The sequence below is a fragment of the Saccopteryx leptura genome, chromosome 1 (genome assembly GCF_036850995.1).
Source record: "Saccopteryx leptura isolate mSacLep1 chromosome 1, mSacLep1_pri_phased_curated, whole genome shotgun sequence".
Classification (NCBI taxonomy): Eukaryota; Metazoa; Chordata; class Mammalia; order Chiroptera; family Emballonuridae; genus Saccopteryx; species Saccopteryx leptura.
The window spans coordinates 271,768,587-271,785,835 of NC_089503.1; the positions used below are offsets into that span (position 1 = coordinate 271,768,587).

Consider the following 17,249-nt stretch of genomic DNA (forward strand, 5'->3'; position numbering starts at 1 on the left):
AAACTGAGAATTTTCTATAAGAAATGTTTGAGTTCTAGTCTTCTAATCTATAGATGGGGAAGCCAAGGAAAAGAGAAAAGGCCGTGCATATTGGCAGCAGACCTCTGATGCCTAACCCAGGCTTCTCTCCACCAGAACAGCAGGCACAGTGGCATCAGAAAGAGTGGAATCGAATCCAGCCTGGGAGGAGTGCACCCACTCTGCTCCTTGCTTTCCTCATTTGTAAAATAGAAACTCCACCATGGTAACATCATAAGAACTTAAATGAGATAATGAATGGAGAGCTCAGAGTGGTCTAGCACAGAGTAATTACTCAATAAATGTTCTTACGATTATTATTATTATTATTATTATTATTGAGTTGATTCTGACCTGGAAAAAGTCACGACATGGAAAGGAAAGACCCTTTGGCCACAGCAGCAGTTCCACTGATGGGACCGATGGAAAGAGGGAGGGAATAGAATGGGGTGGCAGTTCCAGCATCTTCAAAGAGCTGTAACCTGGATGCTGGGGAGAAGGCCTGTATCCTGCCTCCACCCCAACAACTCCTAAGGGCAGCGACTATCCTCAGAGATGTCCTCAGGCCAAAGCAGGCTCTGTTTACCTCAGAGGTGCTTGGGATGGGGTGGGAAAGGAAAGAAACAGTGACATGGAACCCCAACCTAACAGCTGACGTCAATGCATGTTTTGGGGAAAGCATCCCTTTCTCTCCTCTGCTCAAGCATAAGGTGTCTGTCTCCTCTTGAGTCCCTTATGGCCTTTTTTGGGTTAAACAGTCCATGAAGACAAGACTCTGTGTCTGGAGCCTTCTATCTCCAGAGCCTTAGGAGACAAGGTGTAAGGGGGCCAGAGCCAGGACTCCGCCTGGCCTGAGGAGGGGCAGGGCGCAGCCTGCTTAGGAGGCTCCTCCCACCCCAACACCTGCCTGGGAGCTTCATGGGTCACCTGGAAGTCCATGGAGGGCACTTGGATCTGGAGCATCTACAGAAACACATAAAAACAGTCTCAAGAAAATAGGGCATCCTCAAGTGTATCAACGTGGGCCTCTAATCCCAGGGCAGCAGGGTGTATAATTCATGCTCCCTCTGTTATGAAATGACATGAAGTCCCAACTCTCCCTTTCCTTGAGACAGAGCCTCTGAATATGCCAGACATATCTGTCTGCTTGACCCCTTTTATGACCCCTGTGAACAAGGAAGGAGGACACATGGGAGCTCTGACTATTGGCTCCTTTTCTCTGCTCTTTGCTACCCTAATTATCCACCTGGGCACTTTAGAGCTCCCAATCTCCCAAGCTTATAAACCTAGTTTAATGATGATTGGGGGTTTGACCCAGCTCAGCCCTCCATCCCCCTACCAGATAAAAAGGTGGGAGCCGAGCAGACTTGATAGGCCTCGCCTCCCATTCTCCCCACGAGAACCCGCCTCTCTGCCTCTCTCTCTCCTGCCATGGCGTGCCGATCCTTCCAGCAGGGCTCCAGGTGTGGCAGTCGGACCTTTAGCTCGTGTTCGGCTGTCCTCCCCCAGGTGGTCACCCACTATGCCGTGAGTAAGGGGCCATGCCGGCCCGGGAGTGGCGGGGGCCTCCGGGCCCTGGGCTGCCTCGGTTCATGGAGCCTGTGCAATATGGGCTTCAGGAGGCCCCGGGTTGCCTCCAGGTGCGGCCTTCCTGGCTTCGGATACCGAGTGGGGGCCACCTGTGGGCCTTCTACTTGCATCACCCCTGTCACCATTAATGAGAGGCTGCTGGTCCCACTTGAGCTGGAAATTGACCCGACCGTGCAGAGTGTGAAGAGGGACGAGAAGGAGCAGATCAAGTGCCTCAATAGCCGCTTTGCATCCTTTATCAACAAGGTGAGGGGTCCAAGACCGTGGGATGCAAGGAGTACCTTGTGTCTGGTCCAGAGAGGAAGGGAAAAACTGACCATAAGGAAGCCACTGTTCATCTATTGACTTCTCCTGTGCTCCATGATCACTAACCAGTGAAAGATGGTTAGATCAGGCTCGGTACTAAACATTTCTGTTTGCTGACCCTGTTTTTAATATGTCATCTCTCTCTGGCTATTATCTGATAAAATCACCAAGGTTGCCTCAGGTCAGACTACAAGAGGAACTTCCAGAGCAATGATAGATACTGAAAGGAACAACTTAAAAGGACTTTTTGATGAGCTTTCACAATGGAGCTGCTTTCTAAGTGCCTGAGCTGGGGCCAGACCCTTGGGCTTGGAGGTGGGAATGGACACTATGACCTTGGAATTTGCCATTAGGTTAGGCCTGTGATGATGAGGAGGTGGGGCAGTGAGAGCTAGGGATAAAGCTGGTCATGACCAAAGTCTTCTTTCTATCTGTCAACCCCAGAGCCACAGCTCTGAAACCCATGGCAAAGAGTGGTGTGCTGTCTTTGAATGGCGCTAAACTGGCCCACCCCTGTCACCCTCAGCCACCTCTGGGCCTGTCCCTACACTTCAGAAAGCCTCTTGGAACTCAGGACACATGCCAAGGGCTGCACAGGCATTTCAGAGGCCCCAAGGTCTAAGGCAGAGAGTCCTGGGCCAGAAATCAGGAGAACTGGACTCTGGTATTGGCTTCACTCCGGACTGTTGCCCTGAGGCCCTGTGCAAACTGCTCACTGCCCAGCTCAGGAAGGGTGGCGGGTGGGGGAGTGAAAATGAAAGGAAGTGATAGATGCAAAAGCCTTCCCAAAAGGAACTGGTTTTATTATATGGAAACTGCTACACGGTTCAATTTTTTAATTGATTTTTAAGAGTGAGAGGAAGGGAGGGTGGGGGAGAGAGAGAGAGAGAGAGAGAGAGAGAGAGAAACATCAATTTGTTATTCCACTTACTTAAGCATTCTTTGGTTGATTCTTGTATGTGCCCTGACCAGAGATTGAACCCACAACCTTAGCATATGAGGACAACACTCTAACCAACTGAGCTTACTGGCCAGGGCAACAGAGTTTACTTTTTATTTAATATTTTTAAATTATTTTTATTTATTTATTTTTAATTTTTATTTTTTTTAGAGAAGAGAGACAGAGAGAGAGAGAGAGAGAGAGAGAAGGGGGGAGGAGCAGGAAGCATCAATTCCCATATGTGACTTGATTGGGCAAGCCCAGGGCTTTGAACCAGTGACCTCAGAGTTCCAAGTCGACGCTTGATCCACTGCGCCACCACAGGACAGGCACAACAGAGTTTAGTTTTAAAAACTCATAAGTTTTGGTTGTAAGCTCATTCTAACAACACAGGCCCCAGCTGTCCACAACATCACACCACCCTCTGTGAGGCTGGAGGCCTTCTGGTGACATGGCCATTGACCAGAAGTAGGGCAATGCTACTTCTTCTGCAGTTTGAGTGCACAATGTGGAAAATCTCAGAGTGAGGACTGGAGAGCGTGTTCCTCTGCCAATGACTAGCTGGGTGACTGTGGTCAATTCACTAAGCTTCTCCTGATACAGGTTTTCAAGCCACAGAAATGGAGGAGGTGAGCCAGCAGCTCTCCACATTGCTGTAACAGGGACTATTTTGGATGCAGTGCTGCTGCAGGATGGGGTGGAGTGGGTGAAAAGAGCTGGAAGTCCTGGGACAGAGCCTTTCACATGACCTTTTCCCTGAGTGTCCCTGGGTTGTAACTGGAGAGAGCCTGACAACTCCTGAGTATAATGTCACCTGCTTACATTAGAATGAATATCTGTAAAGTGCTTCCCATTCACAACCCCAAGCAGGAGCTTTAGGAAAGAAAACAAGGCTTACAGGGATGGGATGGCCTAGACTAGACAAAGTTACAAGTCCAGCAGGAGGCAGGCAGGCAGGGCTGGAAGGGGGACCTGCCCAGGCTTTGTGGAACAGTGTTCTTTCTACAACAGTGTGCAACCCCTCAGTAGAAGGAGGGTCCTATCAGCTCCCCCAAGCAGGGAAGACACAGAGAGATAACCTCAGGTGCCAGTCTGTGCAGAGACCCAATCTGTAAACTTTAGCATACTAGCAGTGGTGTGTCAGGAGAGGGAGCAGAAACCGATTCACTGCCCCCATCGCCATTTATTCTCTCCAAGCCATGGGCCCCAGGGAACCTGCTGCCCAGTGACATCTTGGCCTTGGCTGCAGGTCCGGTTCCTAGAGCAGAAGAATAAGCTGCTAGATACCAAGTGGAAGTTCACGCAGCAGCAGAGGAGCTGCCAGAGCAACATGGAGCCCATCTTTGAGGCCTACATCTGCGGCCTCCGGAGGCAGCTGGATGGCGTGACAGGGGACCGGGCTCGGCTGGAGGCGGAGCTCTGCAGCCTCCAGGACACGCTGGAGGGCTACCGGAAAAAGTGAGTTTGCTCCCCCCCCCCCCTCCTTCCTCTCTGTCTCTCTCTTCCCCTCCTGCAGCCAAGGCTCCATTGGAGCAAAGATGGCCCGGGCGCTGGGGATGGCTCCTTGGCCTCTGCCCCAGGTGCTGGAGTGGCTCTGGTCGCGGCAGAGCGACGCCCCGGAGGGGCAGAGCATCGCCCCCTGGTGGGCAGAGCGTCGCCCCCTGGTGGGTGTGCCGGGTGGATCCCGGTCGGGCGCATGCGGGAGTCTGTCTGACTGTCTCTCCCCGTTTCCAGCTTCAGAAAAATACAAAAAAAAAAAGTGAATTTGCTCCAATTTCACCCCCGAGAGCGTCCTAGGTGAGCCAGGCAAACAATCTGGGCCTTGGCCTCCCTATCTATAAGAAGCTTTAGGGAACCCTAAAACTTAGCTCACTAGTTAGTAGAACTAAGAGTAGGAAGGATGATATAGGATACCGCCCGTTTGGCACAAGGTAGAAATTCTGAACTTGTGTATTTGTCTTCATCTCCCTTCCCACCACCCAGCCTAAGGAAGGCCCTCATCCTCTCCCTCAGTATAGAACATGGCCTTTTTCCTGCCATTTCTGGCATTCCAGATTCTGCTTCAAACCACCTGTTCTGCCCTGTCTTCCACCAATCATTTCGCATTTCCTGAACTACTTCTTATTCCCCAAACAGATCCCCAAACCCTCTTCCCTCTGAGCTTTTGCTCCCCCTGTTCTTTCTTCTGATAAGCCCCTCTCAGCATCTCTTTGAACCACATCCAGGCTAATATAGCCCACATTTCCTCTCATCCCTGACTCCAGGCTTCCCTCCTCCCATCACAGCTGCAAGTCCTCACCCCTCACTCATCAGCAGATCCTCTGTCTCCCTGTCTTCAGTCCCAGCTCCTGTGGTGAAGGTTCTGTAGCCTGCTAGACTTGCAGCTCATGCCTGACTCACATGGCAGGAGGTGGTTGATAAGCATATGTAAATGAAGAGCTTGAAGGATTATAGCAGGGGTCCCCAAACTACGGCCCAGGCCGCATACGGCCCCCTGAGGCCATTTATCCGGCCCCCCGCTGCACTTGCACTTCCGGAAGGGGCACCTCTTTCATTGGTGGTCAGTGAGCACAGCGCAGCGTCACTCACGTACAGTACTACTTCTGGTGACGTGGGACACACACGTCATATCACTTGTTACAGCTAGCAGTGACAAATATGGAACCAGATATTGACCATCTCATTAGCCAAAAGCAGGCCCATAGTTCCCAATGAAATACTGGTCAGTTTGTTGATTTAAATTTACTTGTTCTTTATTTTAAATATTGTATTTGTTCCTGTTTTGTTTTGTTTTTTTACTTTAAAATAAGATATGTGCAGTGTGCATAGGGATTTGTTCATAATTTTTTTATAGTCTGGCCCTCCAACGGTCTGAGGGACAGTGAACCGGCTCCTTGTGTAAAAAGTTTGGGGACCCCTGGATTATAGGATCCAGTGCTTACAAGAAAATAAATTGCTTAATCCTAGGACCACCTGGTCCTAGGTGGGTCTCTCCCAGAACCAGGATCCCATGGAGCACATGTTGGTGGCAGAGGGTTGAGAAAGACACATTTCCATTAACAAGAAACAGTGTGAAATATTGAAAGTAATGGTTCATAAGGGTTGTGGGTCATGGAGTTGAGCCATGTGGGGGATACTCATGCTGAAGGTCAACCACGTGCCTACTCATGGTTGATGGAAAAGTCTGGCTCCTTCCTACAAGATGCCACAGTCCAATAAGCACAGACTTTCATGCACACACACCATCAGTTGCAAGGTGGTACAGGGCAGAAAGGAAAAAAACCCTACGAGACTGAGAGAGCAGAGGGGGCCTAGAAACCCATCCTGGGGGTAGGTGCCATTTACTCAGGGCCTTGAAGAATATGTTCCATTGCAGTTACTTCTTAAAAAAGAGAAGTCTGGAGTGGACCCTGGAAAAGGAGCAGGTTATAAGGAAGGGCCAGAATGTGCCAAGTTAGAGTAGATGACTCCAGTAACCGTAGCACATGTGGCAAAGCCATGTGAGGATGAAGGCCAGCCCTCTCGGCAGGAGCAATGCCTGACCAAGGGGTAAGGCACGCAATGGTCAGGAAACATGGCTTGCAGCTCAAGATTAGGACTTTGGATCTTAGAAGTGAGACAGTAGGAGAAAGATGAGATCAAGTGGTATTTTAACAATAATAGCCAGCACTTACACAGTACAGACCCTTTGCCAAGCTTAATGCTTTGCAGATATTAACTCATTGTGATATGCTAACTCACAACCCTGTGAGACAGGACCAGTGTTATCCTCATTCTACAAATGATGACACTAAGCCACAGAGAAGCCAAATCACTTACTCAAGATCACAGGACTGGCACTTGCCAAGCCCGGATTCAAACCCAGAGGCAGGCTTCAGCACCAGTGTCCGTGCTACAGCAGTGCCCGCTGGGAAAAGGAAGGATGGGTGTCAGGAAGTGCAGGGAAGCTTTTAAAGGTTCAATTTTGCTCTTCAAACTGAGTCATTCTGGCCAGACTGAACCTCTTGACCCTGATTCCATGGTCATGGGGGCAGTGAGTGGGTGAGGACCTAGAGGAAATGGCTGGGCTGTGACTCTGGGTCTAGTAAAGTGGTTAATTGCTACCTCTGCAACTGAACTGCAGGAAGGGACCAGACTCAGTACTCTCTGGTGAGGAGGGCACAGGGTCAGCTGGGATTTCGGTGGCTATAATATAACCTGCTCTCAGAACAGCTCAGAACAGACAGCTCTGCCAACAACAGGCAGCCAGCTCGTCACCACCTTCTTAGAGGAAACAATCAGATAAAGTGGGCTTCCTAAGCAGCAAGGCAGAATGAAGTTAAGCTTACAGAGTACTCCCCAGAGGATGACTCACCACTAGGCTAGTGGGGAGTAGGCTAAACTAACAAATTGGCTAATGAAAGGCTATGATAATAATCACCTGTCTTGAATGGTTGGAGTAACTGGAATTGCCCAGAGACAGGGGCTGGACCTGGTGACTCAGGGCGTTCAGTCAGCGAGAGGCAGATTTGCCCCCAAAGGCCCCTTCCCTCAGGTCCCTTCAGCACGACACAGGTTGACTGAAACATTTTTTCCTGCCCATTCCACCAGATATGAAGAGGAGCTGTCCCTGCGGTCCTGTGCGGAAAATGAGTTTGTTGCCTTAAAGAAGGTGAGGAAGATGGTACAGAGAGGGAGAAAGCCTCCGGAGCCGGGCCAGCCGGCCTCGGGACACTCAGCTCTGGGATGGTGTCCAAACGAGTCTGCAGCCCACCCACCTGCAAAACGGTCCCTCACCCCTCAGACCCCAGGGCCGGCCCCAATGACCCTGAGAAAGATGAGGGCCAGCATCACCCACCCCTTGCTAAAGGGCGGTGATCGACAGGGCCTCCACCTCCCAATCCAGAGGGGCCAAAGCTGGTCAGGGTTGTGTCTACACCTACCCAAGAAGCCAGAGATGTAACTAATGCCAAATCAAAATCATAACAGAAACTCTGACTCAAACCCCAAAAGATGAAAACCATTGCCATGATTTCTCAGAAAAATAGCTAGATATTTCCTGGCCTGAGCCCCACCTAGGGAGCTCTGAGAAGCTGTGTTCAAGTCTCCTCCAAACCCTGCTCGCTCAGATCCTTCCCCAACAGGGTACCAAGCCCAGGAGTGTGGTCCTGGGGCTGAGGACCCCTCCCTCCTTCCTTGGCTTTGTGACCGCTTCACTTTCACATGGGCTTACATGAGGAAAGGTGTGTACACACCTGCCACCTGCTACCAGCTTGTTAGGAGTAGCCCAGCGGGTGGAGGGCGTGGCCCAGCCATATCCTCCAGCCCCGGGTTATAGTTGCCAATGCTCTGAACACAGGATGTGGATACGGCCTTCCTGCTGAAGGCTGACCTGGAGACCAACGTGGAGGCTCTGGTCCAGGAGATCGACTTCCTGAAAGGCCTGTATGAGGAGGTACCTGCAGCCATGCTGCCCACAGGTGGTAGATCAGGGGTAGTTCTACACAGACATGGATTGGGAAAGCTCCAGCCCAGTGGGGACATTTCAGAAAAGTGAGCATATAAAGAAGTCAGCTCTTTTTATGGGACAGCTGGTTCTCCGGCAGTGAGACCCTGAAAGTCAGATGGCCCAGACCTTGGCTCTCAGGTCTCTGTGTAACTGGAGTGGGGGACAGGAAGCCAGTTGGTGATTGAAGACCTGGGGTGCCACAGCCAAGTCCTGTGGAAAGCTGCTGTGGCAAAGTCAGAGCAGGTCTCCCCTTCATCCTCAAAGAGCTCACCTGTGCTCCCCCCACCCCCAGGAGATCTGCCTGCTCCAGTCTCAGATCTCAGAGACCTCAGTCATTGTGAAGATGGACAACGGCCGGGTGCTGGACGTGGACAGCATCATTGCTGAGATCAAGGCTCAGTATGACGACATAGCCAGCCGCAGCAAAGCTGAAGCGGAGGCCTGGTACCAGTGCCGGGTGAGGCCTGGGTGAGGGAGGGGGTTTCAGACCCACTTCCCCAAAAAGTGGGTGAGAAGATAATGAAAGACTCATGCCATGCCATAGAGACAGGGAACCCCATAAATCCCAACCCTTATTGTTTCTGCCAGGCCCCAGGCCAGGTGCCCGTGGAACATGTGGGAGTGGACCCCGCAGCCAGCCCAAGCCTCTCATCAATGTGCCAGGATGCCCAGCTTTATTAACCACAGACTCCCTCAACGTGAATTCAAGGACTACTAATTGGCAATAATGCAAAGAGGGCACTGGGCTTCAAGGTGTCAGAGGAGGATAATGGTGGAGCAGAAAGGGTGATTTAAGGTGACCCTAGCCTTAGGTAATTAGGGGCTGGCTGAAAGGGCAGTTGGACTTGATTGAACCAATATCATCTCAGCCTCACCTGCCCTATCTGTGAAAGACACCAGGTATTCATTCATGCGTTCACTCATTCATTTACTCAAGAACTGTTTCTTGAGCGTTTGTCATGGGCCAAACACTGTTCTAGATGCAGGATTCCAGCAGGGAGCAAAACAGACAGCAGTACCTGCCCTCCTGTCACTTTCATTCTGGAAGCTGGGGAGGGACAGACAACAAACAGTAAACAAGTACATGTGTGTCAGATGGTGCTGCATGCTATGGAGAAAACAAATCAGGGTGAAGTGTAGGGAATGTTGTGGGAATATGGTTTTAAATAGTAGCCAGGGCCCTGGCCGGTTGGCTCAGTGGTAGAGCGTCGGCCTAGCGTGCGGAGGACCCGGGTTCGATTCCCAGCCAGGGCACACAGGAGAAGCGCCCATTTGCTTCTCCACCCCTCCGCCACGCTTTCCTCTCTGTCTCTCTCTTCCCCTCCCACAGCCAAGGCTCCATTGGAGCAAAGATGGCCCGGGCGCTGGGAATGGCTCTGTGGCCTCTGCCTCAGGCGCTAGAGTGGCTCTGGTCACAACATGGTGATGCCCAGGATGGGCAGAGCATCACCCCCTGGTGGGCAGAGCGTTGCCCCATGGTGGGCGTGCCAGGTGGATCCCGGTCGGGCGCATGTGGGAGTCTGTCTGACTGTCTCTCCCTGTTTCCAGCTTCAGAAAAATGAAAAAAAAAAAAAAAAATAGTAGCCAGGAAAGGATGGCTGTAAAACCAGTAGCCACGGCCACCATCACAGCCGCCTGGCCCATGCAGGTTCGGATTTGATTCAGACAGACAGTAATAAAACAAAGGAGCCAAGAACTGGTGGGCCATTACCTTTAATCCTAGCTTGCACATAGCAGGCAAGAAATACACACAGTGGGAAAACACTTCCCTTTCCATTCAATGTTCCCAAAGCCACTGACTTATCCAAGTTTCCTAGAATCAAAGTTTCTACCTCATCAGCTTTATTCACCTCTGTTCCCTATCTCCTTCTCTCTGCACAAACTGGCTTCTCCTTCAGCACTCTGCCATCTTGGTTGCCTCTCTGCTGCAATGCTAATTTCAGGAAGAGAAAGAGAGAGACAGAGAGAGAGAGGGCCTCTAGTCTGCCCCATTTTATAGTGTAGAAATCAAAACCTTTAATCCAATATACAAATAAGGAAGTCTCTGATACAAAGTCTGAGGCATAAATGGGATTCCTCGTAAGAGTGCACCACCCTACATCATGCAACAGTCAAGGGTGTGGAGAAAAGCTTAGTGTTGAGAAGATTTTAGTATTAAAAGGGTGGGAAAGGCTTAGTCTTCAAACTAAGCCTTAGGCTATAAGGACTCTGCCTGCTTACAGCCTGTCCCCCACACCCAATGCAGACTATATGGGAGCAAACAGATATATCATATTTGCAAACTTATTTGACCCACAATGGCCTAACTGAGAGGTGTTGGCACCATGAGGATACTCAGATCACACCACCCCTATGCTCAAGATTACAGTATACGGGGAGAGAAACGGGTCACGGACCAAACAGAAAAACAAGGTAGCATGAAGTGTCTGGAATGACAGAGGCATCGGCATTTGATCTGGATCTTGGAGGTCAAGAACAACAAGAGCATGAGGGAAGGGTGTGTCTGGCTGGGGCAACAGGAGCCAGGATACAAAGCATGAATGAGGAGTTCCCAGTATGAAGCATCGTGAAGGAGATGGAGCTGGTGGGGTAGCAAGGGGCCAGATCACAGCAACTCTTCAGTGCTGTGCTAAGTACTTTGGACTTTTCTGAAGGCAGTGGGTACCACCACCCAAAGTGTGCCCCAGTGATGTTCTACCCATTTTCTGGAGATCCATTGTGATCCAAGGTATCAAACCGTAGCCTGAAGTCGGCTCCCAGAGACTCTGTGGCTCAGCCACACCAGGTTTCATCCTGGCTAGTCCCCCCTCCAGCTGCTCCCCTGGACTGCCCATCAATCAAGCACACTCAGAGAAAACAATCTCATTTTCCTATCCTCCTAAGTCAGAACCGGAAAGACAACTTTATCATTTAATGATTGTATTTACCTGTAAGGATCAGAAATTTTAAAAAATAATAATAATAATTTTAAGTACAGGAATAGACTACCCACAATAACCCAAGGATCTATGTCACCATCAGGGACACAGACTCTTTCTAGCTTTCTCTTCTGCCATCCTTAACATTGCTTTAATACGGTTGCCATCTGTCTCAGGATGGCTGTCATACCACCAATCTCACATGCTCATTTCAGGCAGAAAGGATAGCAGAGGGCAGAAGAAACATTCCAAGTGAATCATCTCCCACTTCAAAGAACTTTCCCGGAAACCCTACTCAGCAAGGGTCATAGACCTCATTCATGAGAAGGCTAAGCAGTATCCTCTTATCTGGCTCATGACCACCCCAAACAAAAGCAGAAGAGGAAAGTAGATATTAATTAGGCAACTACTAGCTTTCACACAATAGCCAAATACCCCATGGGCCAAAGAGGTTTTGGGCTTATCTTGTTTTTGCATTTTCAATGCTGCCATCCATTATGTGCAAAAAGCTAGTTGGCTAATTTTCAAAAATCTGCAAATGTAATCTACAATAGGCTATTCAGAAATTGGCTTCAGAGTTGCAAAGGTGAAGAAGTGTTTAGCCAAGGTAGAAGATAATATTGCATTTTGTTTTCAATTGCTTTGGAGAAGAATATACAATCATACTCACCCTGGGGGCAGACGTGGTCTGTCCTCTGTCCTTGGTCTGTTAGGCACCCCAAGCTGAGGTCCAGAGGGACATCTAAAAGGGAGGGAACCCTCCAGAGACCTTTGGGCTCTGGGGCAGAGAGAAAGGACAAGACACAGAACAGCTAAACAGAGAGGAGGGGACCTTGGAAATTGGAGAAGGATTTAATAAGCCTAACTGTTCAGGGCTGGAAGGTGAGAAGAGACTGAGGAGAAGCCCAGAAAAGGACCCAAAATTGGCCAGAAATGGTAAAAATATGGGGAGCAGAGAAAGTGTGAGAATCTAGAGAGCACCTGAGCCAGGAAGTCATCAGAGGAGAGACTCGGGACAGTGAGAAAGGGGGGCGCTGGGTTCTGACTTCTCGGTCCCTGCAGTACGAGGAGCTGCGGCTGACCTCCGGGAGCCAGTGTGACGACCTCCGCAACCGCAAGAGTGAGATCCTGGAAATGAAGAAGCGGACCCAGCGGCTACAGCAAGAAATTGAGAGTGTCAAAGCCCAGGTGAGGCCAGAAAGGCCTGGTCCTGAGGGGCCACTGAGGCTGACCCACCATCTGGTCATGTGGGGTGGGTCCATACGCCCAGGGAGTGCTATTGGAGAGGCAATAAACATAGGCTGCCTCAATTAAGAGGGCACATCCCTTTCTACAGAAGAGCTCACCAACCACAGGAAGAGCAGCTGTAGGAAACAGCAGGGTCCCCAACAGAGGCCAGGCCACCCATTGTCAAAGATGAGAGAGCAAAGGTGCTTCAGTAGATGGGAGCATTAAAAAAAGACTGTCTCCATGGTCTTTTCCAGCCCAAAGACTGCAATTCAATTATCCTGAAGGTCAAGGTGACTCTGCAGAGTTCATTAAATCAGACCCACTCTGTTCCCCGACCAGTGTAAACCAACCAGGCACAAAATCTATTAGCCCTCAAGAAATTGCTCAGTGTGTCTAAGAGAAACTCTCAGATCTCCCTGAGGTGTTGCAGATAGGAAAACCGTTGCCAGTCCTCCAGAGGAATTACATGTCACAATCCTAGGATGAAACCCACAGCAGATTTAAGTCTTCTGTGTAACCAAGACTGTAGGAAAACTTACAAAACTTCTGACATCAGATGTGTAGGGTTTTGCCCACACCAAGCAATTCTGTGATACCAGCTGGGTGTTCTACAATTTAACTCAATTCTGATACTATCTACCTGGAAACGGTGTCAGATCCCACAGGTTAAGGGCTATCCCACAAGACTGCCCCACTTTAGATGCCAATCACAGGTCCAGGTTGACTCTGAGCTTCCTACCATTCTGCTATAAATTGGAACCCCTTCCTTGGGATTGATTAATTTGCTAGAGTGGCTCACAGAACTCAAGGATAGTTTACTTGCCGTTTACCATTTTGTTAGTAAAGGACATGATAGAGAATACACGTGATCATGCAAATGGAAGGGGTGCGTAGGGCTCGGTGTGTGGGAGGGACGCAGAGTCTCCACGCTCTCTCTGAGCACATCACTGTCGCACCACCGCCACAAACCCATACTTGGGAACTTTTATGGAGGCTTCCTCATGTGGGCATGATCAATCATTTCCAGCCCTGAAGGGTGGAGGGTGGCACTGAAAATTGCAAGCCTCTACTCATGCCTTGATCCTGCTGGTGAGCCACCCTCGCCCAGGAGCCCTCCAGACGCCCACCCAGAGCCTCATTAGAGCAAAAGATACTGCTGTCACTCAGGAAATTCCAAGAAATTTAGGAACTCTGTGTCAAGAGCCTGGATCAAAGACCAAATATTAGAACAAAGGATGCTCTTAGTGCTTTTATTACTTAGGAGATTACAAGGGTCTTAGGAGCTCTGTACCAGATATAGAGACAGCTATAGAAAGGTAGATAGATAGATAGATAGATAGATAGATAGATAGATAGATAGATAGATAGATAGATAGATAATAGATACATAGATAGATAGATCCTGTTATTTTATAATGACATGTTCACTCTGTTCTTCTGAGAGTCGGCCTAGGGCTCCAAAGGTCCCCAATAATGCCTTCTGTGCCCACTCCCCCAGCGCTGCAAACTGGAAGCTGCAGTGACCCAGGCCGAGCAGCAGGGCGAGACGGCCCTCAACGATGCCAAGTGCAAGCTGTCCGGGCTGGAGGAGGCCCTGCAGAAGGCCAAGCAGGACATGGCCTGCCTGCTCAAGGAGTACCAGGAGGTGATGAACTCCAAGCTGGGCCTGGACATCGAGATCGCCACCTACAGGCGCCTGCTGGAGGGCGAGGAGCAGAGGTGAGTGTAGGATGTGGATACTCTCCTGCCCTCGGATTGCTGCTGCTAGAGCCCGTCTGCAGTCATAAAAAATGTAGAGCAGGGCCCAGTCTGAGTGCCCTCGTGGACGTGTTCTGTGGTGCGGGTGGAAAATGGGGTTGTCTGTGCTTATTGGCCTTGGCTTCTTTAATGCAGTTACCCTGTGTCTTTTTCCTCTCACCTCAGGCTGTGTGAAGGCATTGGGCCCGTGAATATCTGTGAGTAGATGTGTACTCCCCAAGGCTCTGGGTCCTTGGGGGCTGATCAACCCAACATAGGCTCCAGCACCCCTGCTCATACCTTGGCATGCCTCTTCACCCAAAGGAAGAGTCTGTCTGTTGGAGCTGGTCAGAGGGAGAAGCTCTGCTGCAGGGCTACTTAAGTCTGTGGGAATCAGAATGGGGAGCAGATATGCAGCATGGTCCCAGTGCTTCAGGGCCCAGAAGCTGCAAGGATCCATACTGACATGAAGATGCTTTGCTAGAGAAAGAGGATTTGAAGCAGGCTCAGACAAGCAGAAACAGAGAGGGTGAAGCTGACGCCATGGCTCCGGGAATAGAGGAGACGCATGTGGGGAACTGGTGGGCACTCTGTGGCTGGGGTGAGATGAGGTTCCATAGGGGTGAATGGCAGCAGGTGGGGGCATGATCTTAGTGAACGATTCTTGATCATATTCCCACAGCTGTGAGCAGCTCAAAAGGTGCCATCCTGTATAAGCCATGTGTGGTCAGCACGCCCATGCTGAGGACCGAATACTGCCCAGAGGACACCAGTGTGATCAAGAGCAGCGGAGGCTGCAGCGTCGTGGGCACCAGTGAACTCTACATCCCCTGCGAGCCCCAGGGGCTCCTGGGCTGCCCCAGCGAGTGGAGCTCCAGCATGAAGCTGGGGTCTGGAGGCAGCTCCTCCTGCCACAAGTGTTAGCACTGCTGCAGAGGCTGGAAGTCCAGGACACAGGGCACTAGTGCCCAGCCTGGAAAACCAGGAGATTCCCAAACCTCACCTTCCTGTTCTGAACGCAGATTTCCCTTGGGTTGTTGCTGGCATTCCTCAGCTCTGTCCTAACTTCTAGAGCCATTTTTCACTTAACTGTGTGTAGACCCTGAGCTAGCTTAGGTGTAGGGGTGGGATGCAAAGAAAGAGAATGCATCTCCCATGTGCCCTGGAGCCCTGGTTGGCAAACCGGGGCTCATGAGCCACATGTGGCTCTTTGGCCCCTTGAGTGTGGCTCTTCCACAAAATACCATGTGCATGCTCTACCTCGATAAGGAATGTACCTACCTATATAGTGTAAGTTTAAAAAACTTGGCTCTCAAAAGAAATTTCCATTGTTGTACTGTTGATATTTGGCTGAGTTTGCCGACCGCTGGCCTAGAGTGCGGACAGTTGGGTCAAGAGAATGGCAGTAACCACCTACCACTTCTCTTCGGGATGAGAAGGCCAACTGCACACATCCCAGTTCTGCTTTGTGGATTAAATCATAGAAGCTTCCCCACAAAACTAGCCTCCCTGAATCCCCAGAAGTTCCTCACCTCCTTTACCTCTGATTCTCATGCACCTAAGAAAAATGAGCTTCTTTTAACAGCCACCTAAAACATGCACTATTGCAAATGTCAAAAGGAGATATTCCAAAACTCCATTCCGAATTCCAAGGCCAAAGGCCAGGATTTGGGGACCACTCAACACCTGTCCATGGTCCTCTCAGTTAACAAAGAATCAACAGGTGGCCTTTGGGCAGTGGATTTAACTACTCAGATGTGTTGAACTCAAACTATGAAAATAGGTGTTGTTTTTTCTGAGCTCACATTGGCTTCTGATAGTAGAGACATGCCTAGAACAGAGGGGAGGGGACATGGAATATGTACTCGACGGAGGAACAATCAGGAGCTGACTTATTTGCTAAACGGAAGCAAGCCCCACCCACCTTCTGTACCCACCGCCAGTCTCCTAGTCCCTCTCCTTCCACACACTCTTGCATTGGGTCTGATAGGAATGTGTTTTCCTGGCTACAGCTATGTGGTGGCGCCAGCAGATTTACGGGCTCTGGCTCAGGGGCTTTGATGGAGGAGGAGGTGCTGGACAGACCCCATCCTCCCAGAGGCCCCATCCCTAGTGCTACATCTCCGAAAGCCCCACCCACCCAGATATCCAGGTCTCCACAAGGAGCCTCGGGGCTTGTCTGTTCCCAATAAACTAACTAGTCACAGGTTACAGCAATCAGGATTACTTGGCCTGCTCTGTGGGGTGTGAAAGAAGGAACTTCCTCTGTAGAAGACTAAATAAGCAACTTTTAAGGCCGGAAGCCAGGGGACTTGAGGGTGAAAATGAAGGTTACTGTACAAATGGGAAAACTACACATGAACAATTAGTAAGTGGCCTGTGGAATAAATGTGGACCCACACAATTTGCACCTAAAAACTGCACATCACACCCCAATAGTATACAAGTCACTTGCCACATTAAGAACCACAAGCCTATTGCACATAGGCCTCCTCATCACATGGTCTCCGCACATGTCATAGAGAAGGTTTATGGAGCGCCCTAGCATGTCTATACTTATTAGGCTCCAAGGCCTGGGTTCTGGGTTCTGCCTCCCCATCCTGGATTGTCTTGGGGCAGGACATTCCTGGCCCTGGGAAAGCAGTGAGGATGGGTGGCAGCCCAGTCAGAGAGGAGAGCCCACTCATCTCTTCTTCCTCTTTACAGAGCCCCAAAGTCTGGAAATGAGACTTAGTAGTGAAAGTTTCACCCTCTGTAGGTCCCGATATGCTCCCTGTTGCCTCACTGATTCCCCGAAACAACCCCCCACCACAAACTTCCCTGTGGCTCTCCTCTCCTGAGCACTGAAGTACAGCTCCTCTTCTGCACAGGCCCCCACAGAGCAGCTATTCTGTGCCAATGGGAAGCTGGTGGTACAGAGGTGACTAAGACACCCTCTGAGCCCTGGAGGGACTCTGCCTCACAGAGAAGTCATTAATGAGAGCCAGGGACTATGAGAACAATGAGAAAAAACAACTCATGA

General features: G+C 50.3%; 2 protein-coding genes across 1 annotated transcript; both read left to right on the plus strand.

Annotated features, from left to right (window-relative positions):
* LOC136383579 (keratin, type II cuticular Hb5) overlaps nt 1-17,249 on the plus strand; it is a 70,250-nt gene that overhangs the window by 15,852 nt on the left and 37,149 nt on the right.
* KRT82 (keratin 82) lies at nt 1,450-15,171 on the plus strand. Its single transcript, XM_066353648.1, has 9 exons — nt 1,450-1,854; nt 4,104-4,312; nt 7,445-7,505; nt 8,193-8,288; nt 8,635-8,799; nt 12,323-12,448; nt 13,989-14,209; nt 14,414-14,445; nt 14,910-15,171. Exons 1-9 carry the CDS (start codon nt 1,450-1,452, stop codon nt 15,149-15,151), a joined length of 1,557 nt encoding a protein of 518 aa, XP_066209745.1. The 3' UTR covers nt 15,152-15,171.

Excerpts from the sequence above, each read along its gene's own strand:
- KRT82 (XM_066353648.1), top strand. The coding sequence starts at position 1,450 with ATGGCGTGCCGATCCTTCCAGCAGGGCTCCAGGTGTGGCAGTCGGACC. Across the intron at positions 1,855-4,103 it reads TTGCATCCTTTATCAACAAG|GTCCGGTTCCTAGAGCAGAA; the intron begins GTGAGGGGTCCA and ends CCTTGGCTGCAG. Across the intron at positions 12,449-13,988 it reads TTGAGAGTGTCAAAGCCCAG|CGCTGCAAACTGGAAGCTGC; the intron begins GTGAGGCCAGAA and ends CCACTCCCCCAG.